This window comes from Rhinoderma darwinii, chromosome 3 (assembly GCF_050947455.1).
Source record: "Rhinoderma darwinii isolate aRhiDar2 chromosome 3, aRhiDar2.hap1, whole genome shotgun sequence".
NCBI classification, from domain to species: Eukaryota; Metazoa; Chordata; class Amphibia; order Anura; family Rhinodermatidae; genus Rhinoderma; species Rhinoderma darwinii.
In genome coordinates, this window is record NC_134689.1 from 325,692,346 (window position 1) to 325,706,957 (window position 14,612).

General features: G+C 39.4%; 1 protein-coding gene across 1 annotated transcript; it reads left to right on the forward strand.

Moving 5' to 3' along the window:
- Nucleotides 1-3,649: 3,649 nt before the first annotated feature.
- On the forward strand, nt 3,650-14,226 carry LOC142750470 (ATP-dependent clpX-like chaperone, mitochondrial). Its single transcript, XM_075859473.1, has 7 exons — nt 3,650-3,905; nt 10,472-10,560; nt 10,827-10,991; nt 11,780-12,078; nt 12,174-12,267; nt 12,489-12,595; nt 13,009-14,226. Exons 1-7 carry the CDS (start codon nt 3,650-3,652, stop codon nt 13,097-13,099), a joined length of 1,101 nt encoding a protein of 366 aa, XP_075715588.1. The 3' UTR covers nt 13,100-14,226.
- Nucleotides 14,227-14,612: the final 386 nt, after the last annotated feature.

Consider the following 14,612-nt stretch of genomic DNA (forward strand, 5'->3'; position numbering starts at 1 on the left):
TAGTGAAAAAATGGCCTTTTTATTAGCCCTTGTGCGACGTTTCGGCTCTTTGCACGGAGCCTTTTTTCAAGCATACAGTCAGTGTAAAAACATGTGCAATATATGGAGACCAGACAATTGATCTCATTAACCAGTGATTAACATAAGATTTAAAAATAGACTAAAGTACAGTCATAATATTTCTGATAATATATGTAAGTATGACAAAAGGCACATAGTAATCGTCACAACAATAGAGATCACCATGTACATAACAATATAAGTGCTGATTAGTGTACATAACAATAAATGTTCACAGGTGTAAACAATACATAGTAAGTTAACCCCTTAGTGACCAGCCCATTTTAGGCCCTAATGACCAAGCTATTTTATTCGTTTTTCTATAGTCGCATTCAAAGAGCTAAAACTTTTTTATTTTTTCGTCTACATGAGGACTTGTTTTTTGCGGGATTAGTTGTATTTTTTAATAGCACCATTTTAGGGTATATATAGTTTTTTTTATTAACTTTTTTGGGGGGGATTATAAAAAAAACCTGAAATTCCACCATTGTTCTATGCGTTTTTAAATTGACGCAGTTCACTGTGCGGCGTAAATAACATGTTACCTTTATTCTATGGGTCGGTATGATTACGGCGATCCCACATATGTAGAGGTATTTTATGTTTTACGACTTTTGCACAATAAAAACACTTTAGAACTAAAATTATTTGTTTTTGCATCGTTGCTTTCCAAGAGCCGTAACTTTTTTATTTTTCCTTCAATGTAGTGATTTTTTTTGCTTGTTTTCTGCGGGACGAGACGTAGTTTTGATTGGTACTGTTTTGGGGTGTATGGAACTTATTGATTCATTTTTATTATGACTTTTTTGGGGGGCATTGGAAAAAAAATTGCAATTTCGCCATTGTGTTTTGCGGGTTTTTTTACGGTGTTCACCTTGCGCTTTAAATTACATATTAACTTTATTAATTGAGTCATTACGGTCGCGGCGATACCATATATGTTTACTTCTATTTATTTTTTACACTTTTACTAAGTAAAACCACTTTTTATGGAAAAAAATGGTTTGATTTATTTTTTTACTGTCATTTTTACTATTAATCTTTATTTCACATTTATTATTTATTTCATTAGTCCCACTAGGGGACTTTACTGTGTGATCTTCAGATCGCTGCTATAATGCTTTGGTATACTTCATATACCAGTGCATTATTGCCTGTCAGTGTAAATCTGACAGGCAATATATTAGGACGTGCCTACGGCGCGTCCTAATAGGCATAGGTCCAGGGCAGACCTGGGGGCTTTTATCAAGCCCCCGGCTGCCATTACACCCCATTGGAGATCCGCGATTGCATTTGCGGGCCACCAATGGGTGACAGGGGGAGCTCAGTCCCTCTGTAAACAAGTTAAATGCTGCGGTCGCTATTGACATTGACGGCGGCATTTAACAGGTTAAACGGCCGCGATCGATGTAAACTTCGATCGCGGGTGTTGGAGCAGGAGCCCAGCTGTCACCAGACAGCAGAGCCCCAGCTCCTGCCTGCACGGGACACCCGTGCAGGACTTAGACTAGGCTCACGTGAAAAGGCGTCAGCCTAGCCTAAGGCCCCTTAGTGACGCACGTGAAAAGCCATATTGGTGGTCACTAAGGGGTTAAAAATATTGGACATGTGTTTACCTTGGGTCCATGTACCGGAGCGCATTTCCGGCGCCTTAAAGAGTGAGCGGCGCTTATCTATGACATATATCAATGGAGCTGGAGCGCTATTCCGCGCATGCGCATGACAACTTTGATGCCGACAGTGGCCATCTTTGTGCAGGAATCACGATTTGTAATAGCTATATTGTATTGAACAGCACAGACGTAATAGAATATTACTACCTAGTTATAGCTATACAAAATTATTGATAGCTTCCTAGATGATCAAATTTGGAATATGAGACAGCCTAAATAACTAACTATATAAAATGTAAAGTGCTATTCAGCGCATGCGTGTAAGGATTTTGAGGCCAACAGTGGCCATTTTGGTAAACTAAACTTTAACTCGGACGGAGTGTACTATGACAAACCCAATAGCCCAAGTATGATTGTATAATTATAATAGTTTATATATGTAGAGGATAATCATCTAATTAGTTAGGCCCCATGCACACGACCGTAAAAACTCCCGTAATTACGGGCCCATAGACTTCTATTGGCCACGGGTACCACCGTGTATGCTTACGGGAAGGTGCCCGTGCCGTTGAAAAAGAAAGAACATGTCCTATTTCAGGCCATAATTACGGCACGGGCAGCCCATAGAAGTCTATGGGGCTCCCGTAATTACGGGTGACTACGTGTGTGCACCCGTAATTACGGGAGCGTTGCTAAGCCATGTCAGTTAATAGTCACTGTCCAGGGTGCTGAAAGAGTTAAACGATCGGCAGTAACTGTTTCAGCACCCTGGGCAGTGGCTACCGATTACAATATAGATAAAGCTGTTAAAAAAAAAAAGACGTTCATACTTACCCAGAACTCCCTGCTTCTTCCTCCTGTCCGGCCTACTGGGATGACGTTACAGCCCATGTGACCGCTGCAGCCAATCACAGGCCAATCACTGGCTGCAGCGGTCACATGGACTGCCGCGTCATCCAGGGAGGTCGGACTGGATGTCAAGAGAGGGACGCGTCACCATGACAACGGCCGGGTAAGTATGAATTTCTTTTACTTTTATTACGGAAAGGGCTGTCCCTTCTCTCTATCCTGCACTGGGAGAGAGGGGGGCTGCCGATTAGTGCAGTGCAATTTTGCAGCCCAAAACGTGCCCGTAAATATGGGTGCAATACGGGTCGAATACGTATGACCTAGGACTCGTATTTACGGGTGGCCAAAATACGGTCGTGTGCATGGGGCCTTAGTGTTAGTGTTTCTTTATAAAGAGATAAAAAAGAGTTAGTATTTCTTTAGAAGGGAACTGGTACAGAAAAAACGCTATTCAAACGCACTGTGTGTATACTGTCAAAAAATAATAGCCCATCGATCTCAAAATTAGACATAAAGGTTCAAAGAATTTGTTTATCAAACAAATCTTTGTAGCCAATAATTGCAGAATATATCTTTTTTTAAAAAGCGCATCTGATATTGTTTACAAGATAAAGCATACTAAAGGACATCATTTTACACACCAGGAACGTAGATCCAAGGTAAAACACGGTAAGTACTTGATAATTCTTTATCGATGATCTGAAAGAGATATTGTAGTTTACAAATATAAATAGTTTTACACTGATTCATATACACAGAACATATATATATATATGTTATAAATGATTTGTGTTTTACGTCTCATGTAACATCACATTATATACAGATAATGATGTTGCCTTTTGTATATAGCAGAGGAGAACTTCCTGACTAGTTTCCCTAGAGTGAATTAGATTGGCTGCATGGCCCTTTAAATAACTGCCGCAGCTGCGGAAGATGTTACGGAATGTGGTGAAAGTCGGCTCCGCCCCTGCACTTTGTGACATCACTCACATTATATAAGGAGCCGCAGAGCTGACACTTATTTGAGGGTTTTAGTTGTCAGTGGAGACATTTAGTGTTGGTGAGATATTTGGACTTTGTGAGGATTTGTACTGTTGGAAAGAGATTTGGACTTTCTGAACAGGATGAAGAAAGGCGACGAGGAGGAGCTCCCAGATGAGATGTGGAGAAAGATGGTGGAGGAGGCTAAGCCGGCATTCCGGCCATCAAAGTTTGGCAAAGTCTCTTTTTGGCCAAATCTGGAGACTATTCTAGAGGAGGAAGAGGATGAGGAGGAAGCGGATGTAGCGGAGGAGGTTCTATATATTGAGGAGGAGAACATCAGCAGGCCCTTCAGTTGTCATGTGAAGGAGGCCTGGCCAAGCATGGAGTCATTCATAAGTACAAGATGTTGGATTCCCAAATGTCTAAGGAGAAAGATCCGAAGCAACAAAAGCAGAGATGCAGAGAGCCGTCGTCCATCACGGTTCCTTAGAGCCATCTTCTGTTGTAACATCAAGACATCAGAATAGGCGACCTATAATATCATTAAGATCATGATATCGGAGACCTTATAACATCAAAGGAAAACATTTTAACATCAACATTTACAAGATAAGATCTATGATTTCCATCAGAAATATTACCACCAGATTGAATATCCTGATGTAACATCTGCCGGGCTGGAGATTACAGTCAGAATTTTCCAGGATTAAAGGATTTAATTATTAATAATTATTCAGCTTAACAAAAACATTTGAAATAAAATTAAAATTAAAAAATAAATTGATTTTTGTCTCAATATTATTATAATTTATTTATTTTTATTAGGCAGCCTTCAGGTGACCATGGGCTGTACCCACCTACCTATCCACTTTTTTCAAATACTGCCAGTCTGCGTGGTTAGGGAAGAAAGATATTACCAGCAGAATACAAACATGTTATAAAGAATATAGAAAAATTAGTTTATAACTTCTTGCTGTCTGGCATACATGTATTTTTTCTTTTAAACTTTATGGCTCTGTATACATCCTTTGCATTTCTCTGAAATGGAAGTGCCCCCTGTATTATACTGCATAAGGCCCCATACACATGACCATATTTTTCCCCTCCCGTAAATACTGGTGTAAATACGGGTCCTTTGTCACCCGTATTTACGGACCGTGCCCGTAAATACGGGTCCGTAGTCACCCGTATTCCAGGACACATTTTTTCTGCTTGTCTTTACACGTAGAGAGAGATTCTGCACTAATCGGCAGCCCCTTCTCTCTATCCAGCACTGATCGCCAGCCTCTTCTCTCTATCCAGCTCTGATCGGCAGTCTCTTCTCTCTATCCGTGCTGGATAGAGAGAATGGGCAGAGTTTCTGCAGCGGAACGCAGCGATAGAGAGAAAAAGAAGTTCATACGTACCCCGGCCGTTGTCTTGGTGACGCGTCCCTCTTTTGACATCCAGTTCGACCTCCCTGGATGACGTGGCAGTCCATGTGACCGCTGCAGCCTGTGATTGGCTGCAGCGGTCACATGGGATGAAACGTTATCCCAGGAGGCCGGACTGGAGGAAGAAGCAGGGAGTTCTGGGTAAGTATGAACTTTTTTTTGTTGCAGGTTTTTGAAGGAAACATTAGAAATCTATATTGTGTGCGCCGCGCATGGTACTCACTGTCCAGCAGTAGTCACTGTCCAGGGTGCTGAAAGAGTTACTGCCGATCAGTGCAGCCCCTTCCCTATATCCAGCACTGATCATTTAACTCTTTCAGCACACTGGACAGTGACTACCGCTGGACAATGATTACCATGCGTAACAACGCTCCCGTAATTACGGGTGCACACACGTAGCCACTCGTAATTACGGGAGCCCCATACACTTCAATGCGCCGTAATTATGGCCTGAAATAGGACATGTTCTATATTTTTCAATGGCCCGAGCACATTCCCGTACGCAAAAGATGTCTATGGGACCGTAATTACGGGCGTTTTTACGGTTTTGTACATGGGGCCTTAGGCACTATATAGTAAATCCAAATAGGCTACTCTAAATGAGAGATTACATACCTGTATTATTCCGCTATGATCTGATCACGTCCTGCGAGTGCCTGCATACTTAACACTTTCAGGACCAAGCTCCTTTTGGCCTTCAGGACCAGACCTATTTTACCAAATCTGACATGTCATTTTATGTGGTAATAACTCTGGAATGCTTTTGCCTATCCAAGCGATTCTGAGATTGTTTTTTTCGTGACATATTGTACTTTGTTAGTGGAAAAATGTGGTCAATAAATTCATTGCTTATTTGTGAAAAACACCAAAATTTCAAGAAAATTTGCAAAAATAATAATTATTTTTCTAATATTAAATGTATCTGCTTGTAAAACAGTAACTATTTTGTGTGGTATCAATATTTCACATATTCCATTAAGTCTAATTTATATTTGCATAGTTTTCTTGGAAATTATTTTAGAACTTTAGCAGCAATTTTTCACATTTTCAAGAAATTTAAAAAAAGGCTATTTTTCAAGGACCAGTTCAGTTCTGAAGTAGCTTTGAGGGCCCTATATACTAGATGGACCCCATAAGTCACCCATTTTAAAAACTGCATCCCTGAAAGTATTCAAAACCGCATTCAGAAAGTTTCTTCACCCTTTAGGCTTTTCACAGGAATTAAAGCAAAGTAGAAGGGAAATGTAACATTTTTTTTAATGTTTTTTTGCCGAAATTTAGTTGGAATACATTTTTTTTTCTGTAACACAGAAGGTTTTACCAGAGAAACGCAACTCAATATTTATTGCCCAGATTCTGCAGTTTTTAGAAATATCCCACATGTGGCCCTAGTGTGGTAATGAACTGAAACACAGGCCTCAGAAGCAAAGGAGCACCTAGTGGCTTTTGAGGCCTCCTTTTTTTAGACTATATTTTAGGCACCATGTCAGGTTTGAAGAGGTCTTGTACCAAAACAGTGGAAATTCTACAAAAGTGACACTGTTTTGGAAACTACACACCTCAAGGAATTTATCTAAGGGTATAGTTAGCATCTTGACCCCACAGGTATTTTGCTATATTTATTGGAGTTTGTCTGTGAAAATGAAAATCCTACTTTTTTTTTCCTGAAAAAATATAGATTTTGTTTTCATTTATACGAGGAATAAATAATAAACACCCCAAAACTTGTAAAGCTATTTCTCCCGATTACGGCAATACCCCATATGTGGTAATAAACTGCTGTTTGGACCCACGGCAGAGCTCAGAAGGGAAGGAGTGCTGTTTGGATTTTGGAGCACAGATTTTGCTGGAATGGTTTTCAGTGCCATGTCGCATTTGCAACGCCCTGGAGGGACCAAAACAGTGAAAACCCCCAAAAGTGACCCCATTTGGAAAACTACAACCCTTAAGGAATCTATCTAGGGGTATAGTGATATATTGATAGGTAAATTTAGACCACACAGGTCTTTTGCAGAATTTATTAGAATTAGGCCGTGAAAATGAATATCAACATTTTTTCCACCAAAACTTAGAATTTTTTCATTTTCACAAAGGATAAAGGAGAAAAAGCACCCCAACGTTTGTAAAGCAATTTCTTCCAAGTGCGGCAATACCCCACATGGTCATAAATGGTTTTTCATTAGAAATTTATTAACCCTTTCAGGACTGATCCATTTTTTTGCTTTTTTATTTTCGTTTTTCCCCTCCCACTTTCCAAGAGCCATAATTTTTTTTTCTTTTTCAGTCAGTAGGGTGGTGTGAGGGCTTATTTTTTGCGGGAGAAGTTGTAGTTTCTAGTGACACCATTTAAAGTACCATTTAATTTACTGGGAAACGGAAAATAAAAATCTTTGCAGGCTGAAATTGGAAAAAAATGCGATTCCTCAATTGTTTTTTGGGTTTCAGTATTACGGCTTTCACCGTGCGTTGTTTGTTTTATATTTTTCACTAATTTTTCACTAATAATAAATATTTTTTTTACACATTTTATTAGTCATTAGATCTCTGGTACAATACACTGCAATACTAATGTATTGCAGTATAATGTCATTTTTACAGTCTCCTCTAACAGCGCGATCGCTGTTCCTGTCCGTTAGTCCCGGGTGTCAGCTGTAATACACAGCTGACACCTGCAGCATATGGAGTGGGCTCAGCGCCTGAGCCCGTCCCATATATAACCCCCCCGCACCACAACATGCTATTAAGTCGTGGTGCGTGAAGGGGTTCATGCGCAGCGGATAGTGCAAAGAGAAAATTTAAATTTTCCACTCATCTGCCATTAGCCCAGTTTGTGCCACTGAGGACAAATACCTCATACAATTTGAGCTGTTTCTCCCGGGTATAAAATGTCATATATGTGGACATAAGCTGGTGTTTGGGCACGCAGTCGGGCTCAGAAGCGAAAGGAGCGCCATTTGGCTTTTGGAGCGCAAATTTTGCTTGGTAATAGTTCTGTTTGGGGTTTTAGTGGCATTTCAGTTTATAATGTTGGAGCATATGTAGGCTGTGCGGAGTACATCAGGGCATAATAAGAGGGTATAATTATGCAGTAAATAATTCATAGATATGTGGCCAGTGTCGCACTGATAAATGGTGCCCAATCTTATCCGATTTTGGAATGCTCTGCGCAATTTCTGTCGCTATATTCTGAGGGCCAGAACTTTTTTATCTTTTCTCCACCGGAGCTGTGTGAGGGCTTATTTGTTGTTACAATCTGTAGTTTTCATTAGTACAAATTTAGGGTACATGTGATTTTTATTTATTTTTTCATCTCTTTTTATTCTATTTTTTATTTTTTTGGGCAACCTAGGTGACAAATAAAAAACAATTCTGACAATGTTTTTTGTCTTTTTTTTTTTTCCGTGTTCACCGTGCGCTATAAATGACATTTTACTTTATGCCTTTTATTCTGTCTGTTGATACGATTACGGCGATACAATATTTATATAGTTTTTTTTAATGTTTTGTGGTGTTTGCGCAATAAAATCACTTTTCTATAAAATTTATTTTTTATGTCACCATATTCTGAGAGCCGTAACTTTTTTTATTTTTCAGTCAAAAAAGCTGTGTAAGAACTTTGTTTTTTGCGGAATAGGTTGTTGTTTTATTGTTACTATTTTGTAGTACATGCGACTTTTTGATCACTTTTTATTCTATATTTTGGGAGGGGTGGTGACCAAAAAAATAGTGATTCTGGCATTGGTTTTTAATTCTGTTGCGGCGTTCACTGTGCGGAAAGATTATATTTTTATAGTTTGGGTCATTATGAATGCGGTGATACCAAATATGTGTACTTTTATATATATATATATATATATATATATATATAATTTTTTATTTTTTTTTAATTTTTTTTAGTGGTTTCATTTTTTTTCCTATAATAAAAGACTTTATAGGAAAAAAAAACATTTTTTGTTTTTGTAACTTATTTTTACACTTTTATAAAACCTTTTAATTACCTTTTTTTTACTTGAAGACCTGCAGCACTGATAGCTTCTATAATACATTATACTACCTAGGTAATGTAATGTATTATAAACTCAGCGTGACGCTGAGAGTCACACTGACAGGAAGCCTATGAGGGCCAGCCAGAGGCTTCTGTGCATGGCAGACCCGGAGGGCAAGTTGTATGGCCTCCGGTTTTGACATGAACACCGACTGCAGCACCCGCAATCGGTCACCGTGAAAGTTTGTTGTATCAACAAACTTTCCCTGCAATCACATGATCGGGACCGGAACCAATATTTTATAAATATAATGGTGGTTTCTCTCGGCTCAAATACCCACAATATCTCTCTCAGACCGGAGCAGGCAAAACTAAATTGGGTATGATCCAACAAATACCCTAAATGGCATATATAAAGTACAGTTATATACTTTTTCCATCTATTAGAGACATAAGATCCTTTTCCTACCAGGAGTTCTTTGAATGTGGAGAGAGACGATAAGGAGCTCGATGGAACTACAAGGATAAGAATTACCATCCACACCCTCATTGGATTGCGGATTGTCCACTGCATTTTTCTGGGAGAGAGTGTCCATACTGAATGATATTGGACTGTTACCAGTGCCGTCTGAGCGGTAAACTTAACTGTACTTTATGTGTACATTTTATGCCTGTATATTTAAGATCGTTTGATAGAGGCTGATTATATGACTTCTTCTTAAAGGCAGTCGGCAGTAAACGTGTCTGATTTGGTCATAGCACCTCAATTGCAGCATGTAACTGATTTAGAAGGAGAACGGGTAGTTATTAATCATCATATTTTTTTTTTTACCATACTGTTCATGCTTCAACATAGATTTTAGTGTGTTTATGGCTTCTCAAGCTATAGTTTTATGAATTGAAGGGTAGTTCTCACCTCAGACATTTATGGCATATCCACAGCATATGCTATAAATGTGTGATAGGTGCTGGTCTAAGCTCTGGGACCCGCACAAATGTGGTGAACGGGGGTTCCCTGGGCCCCGTTCCACTTGGTGAGGTGGCCGCTGGCCACTGATTCCAGGGGGAGGCGGTAACGCATGCTCGCGCCTCTCTTAATTCTGTTCTATGGGAGTTACAGTAACAGCCGAGCAGCGCTTGGATGGGGGAGCTCCACCTATCCCATATATTTTATTTATGGATATTCCCTGTGTATAGTGTCCTCCTCATTTTATAAATTCATCTGACTTTCCATGTACTCAGCTCCTCTGTGTTCTTCTCTATTCACAATTTCATTGCGGTTTCTGTTACAAACGGAAACTGTGACGCAGTGCCGGATCTGTCGCATGGAGGATACCACGTGCATCTGACAGACCCCATTGATTTATGTCGGGTTTCTTCGTGGTGCATTGCTTTTCTTCCTATGAAATCTGATGGAAATTGTGAGTTTGGCCTCCAACAGAGCCTCTGACGCAGATGTGTACAAAGCATCAGTAAAAAAAAACTAAAAATAAATTACGTTTAAATGGCATCTAAATAGAGCATAATAATTTATTTTACTTCAGGCATTGTATTCTTGGATGAAGTTGACAAGATTGGCAGTGTCCCTGGCATACATCAGCTGAGGGATGTGGGCGGAGAAGGCGTGCAGCAGGTATGGCTGATTTGTAGCCTTTTTTGATTATGTGCATGTAGGTAATAAATAAAACACTTTTTAACTTCTCCTGCTCTGTAGAAGTCTATAGTTCTGTATAGCTTTGTCATATTTATATAATATTACTGTTTCCAGGACATATAGAAATGTATTTATTTTTGCTGTGTTGGTGCATCTATTATTATTCTTCCTATTATTCTTATTATTCTTCGGCCAGTAGACTTGATCATATATAAATCTAAAAACCTGCGGTAACTCATTTTTAGGGTTTGCTGAAGCTTCTTGAAGGTGCTATTGTTAATGTCCCAGAGAAAAACTCAAGGAAGCTGCGTGGTGAAACCGTTCAAGTTGACACGACAAACATCCTGTTTGTATCATCTGGAGCTTTCAATGGCCTGGACAGGATCATCAGTAGGAGGAAGAATGAAAAGGTTTGATTTTAAATCCTTAAAAAGATTTCCCAATTTTGCACATTCATGGCATACCCACTAATAGTTTAGGTGGGACCCCACCTATCAGACGTTTGACATATCCCCTGAAAATGGCCCATTTTACTTTCTGATTCCCTCTGCACACAACAGGACGACATAAACAGCAGATATGCAGCTCTGTTCTAAGTGTACGCAGTCCCTGACTGTTCAGATTACTTTCCTGTGTTTGTGCCCTCTACTAGTTAAGATGTTTAAGTGTCACGTATACATTGGATATTTTTAGGCTCTCTCCTGCCTGACACGGTGATTTAGATATGCACTTGTATTTACTTGAACTGTTCTAGGAAGAACTTGAGTATTTCATTTTTCAAATTGTTGGGGGTGCTATATAATGCCGATATGGTCCACAATACTCCTTCTCATAACTTCTTGCACCTTATGGGCCTACTCCCCTCTTTAATGCACCCTGGCCTTTGTGCTCCTGATAGCAAAGAAATCTTCATTATCCTAAACCTCTGAATTTGGGTATCAATATAATGTGCATAGTTTCAAAACGTATGAAGTAGTCCGATCACCCAGGTGTAGGTAATGGTGCACGGACGGCATGCAAAACAACATGTATCGACGCAGGTAGCGTAATATAATGTGCATAAACCAGAGGAATGACTGGTAAAAGCTCTGACCAGTAGTAGATGCGCATGTGCTATTAATAGCTTTGTAGAAGGTAAACTTTAATTATTTTATTCCTCTCTTTCATGTTTTCATTTTGTATTCCCTCTGCTCTTCAGTATTTGGGATTTGGCATAGCCTTTAATATGGGGAAAGGTCGTCGAGTTGCTGTAGCAGCAGATCTAGCAAATTCCAGTGCGGAGTCTAACTCTGTACAAGACATTGAAGAGAAGGATCGGCTGCTGCGTCACGTGGAAGCAAGGGACCTCATTGAGTTTGGCATGATCCCAGAGTTCGTGGGACGTCTACCTGTAGTGGTGCCCCTTCACAGCCTTGATGAACAGACTCTTGTACGCATCTTCACAGAGCCACGTAATGCCGTTGTGCCACAATACCAGGCTCTGTTCAGCATGGATAAGGTTTGATTTGAATAGCTTTTTATATAAGTTGAGATGTTTTTTGTTTTTTTTTCTTCAGATGTCTGACTACATTGTACTCATTTATTGTGTTTCTGTGTGAATTAAACGTCACTGAAGGTGCTCTGCGGGCCATTGCTAGACTGGCTCTTGAACGAAAAACTGGTGCTAGAGGCCTCCGCTCAATCATGGTAAGTCCACATTCTTTCCTATCGCTGGAGCTATTGTATTTTCTTCTGTGGAAAATGTAGAGCAACGTACATCATACCATGCAGCAGCTTAGTATTGTTGGGTGATGGAGGCCTGCCAGTTGGACAGCCATTACCTTATATAATATAATTTTGTTATTTTTTTAAAATCCTAAATGTAAATGGGTTTGCCATTGATGGGTTTTTTTTTCTTCTTCTTTAAGGAAAAGCTGCTTCTTGAGCCCATGTTTGAAGTTCCAAACACTGACATAGTTTGTGTTGAGTTGGACCAGGAGGTGGTTGAAGGGAAAAAGGAGCCAAGCTATGTTCGGTAAGTAAAGGAATTCACTTCTTCATGAGTGAAGGGGCTGTACTTGACTTCCCGAGACTGATAATCGATGACCTTTTTCTGTTTTTAACTAATTAACTGCCATTCGTTGCAGCTCCCATAAAGCGCGAACACACACCCTTCTTCACGGTCTACACACACAATACGGGAAGATAGTTTGTGTCTCTTGAATAAGGCTGCCCCATGAAAGTTCTTTTAAAAAATAAAATATAAATGGTTACAAGATTAATAAAAAAAAAAAAAAGTACAATATTTATCTTCTACATTTAATTAAGGGAACTAAAATGAAATACACGAGACTTTAACTTTAAAATTGTTTTCAAGTGTCAACCTGTGCCTTAAATTTACATAGTCAGAATGTAAAATAATTGATTTACTCCTTCTTCTCTCCATAGAACACAAAATAAAGAGGTGACAGAGGAGGAGTATGACTCCGGAGTGGAGGAAGAAGGCTGGTCTCGGCAGGCTGATGCAGCAAACAATTAGACTGTCCGGTTCACTACTGTTCTCCTTCAGTGTTAAAATTGTTTATTCCCCTTTAGCGATAAACTTTTCACAATACGAAATATAACTTTTATTACCAGGAAAACTCACTTTGGGAGAACAACCAAATTCATTTTAAGGAACTTCAGATTTCTACTGTAGAAAGCAGCGTTTATACGGGTCGGATGGTAACCGTGTATATTATCTGGGGCTTTTATAAGACAAATCTTTTTGTTAACACTTGTTAAAGCTTCATTTACTGGGATTAACCGTGTTTAATTTTACTATTATGTTCTATGACTATTGTGCAGGTGTGAACTCTACAAAAACATGTTGGTTGTTTGAGCTATACAGGGGTCTCACCATCCCCAAACTTCTATCCATGCATTTATTAGTGCTGGTATTTCGTGTCAAAGCAGACATTTTTTTTAATTATTATTATTATTTTTTTTTTATGTCATGGCTGGTTAAAACTGGAACCTTACATAAGTGCTAAAGATTTTAGTGCTTTTCTCCACCAATTATATATTTTATATCTGCTAGGATTATGGCTGATATCTTGACCCCTCACCCCATCTCCATTGGCATGGGTTCATACCAGTGGGTGCATTGCAGGTGCCTATGGTCTGTTACTCTTCATCTGAGTCACTGCATGATAAAATATAATTAAAACTATCATGCATATAATGAGGACAAATTCATCAAAGGAATTGTACTTGCTCTCAATACAGATGTTTGATGGACCATGTCAGCCGAGACCATCCAACATGCTGCAACTGTGGTCCATTTGTAAGTGTCTTATGTCAACTGCTAGCAAGCCCTAGGAAGCCTGTCTAATGAAATTCTTCTACAAATTCTGCATTTCCCATAATACAGTAACTTCTATAGTAAAGGGATTGTTAGTTCTTTATGCAATAATATTTGATTGATTTTGTAATTAATTTCCTGCTGGAAATGTATTATATCATGCTGCAGACCCCACGGTAGTGACAGGGTTGATATGAAAAGCTTTTAAGTTATAGAGAAATGCTTGTCTGCGGGATTTTGTGTCCTTTTTTTGCTTTTTGATTTTAGAATTTCACAGAAATGGGCAACGTTAATTCTGTATAACATTCACCCGAATAAACGTCTCTAGCCAAAAAGTAAGCCCAGCGTAATGTAGGCGCAGCCGTAATGAAGGAAGCGCATGACTAGGTGTTTGGGAGTTTTAGGCTATTAAGTTTTAGGCTACATGTATAAGGATTGGAGGGTTATGTGAAAGGGGCATGGGGCAAAAATGTATCTATATGTGGTGGGTGGAGAGTAAAGTATATAAGTCCATGCGGGGAAGAGGCAGCCCTCTTTCCCGCTGGACAACAGGAGAAAAATTTGTCCTGTTATTACATTTAAAAAAAAAATATATATATATATTCATATTTTTTCACTTACCTGATGGACGCGGCGATGGAGACGACGATGGCCAGGATCCGGGATGCAGCGATGCAGCACGGCGTGGGATGGCTGGATGCGCTGTTTG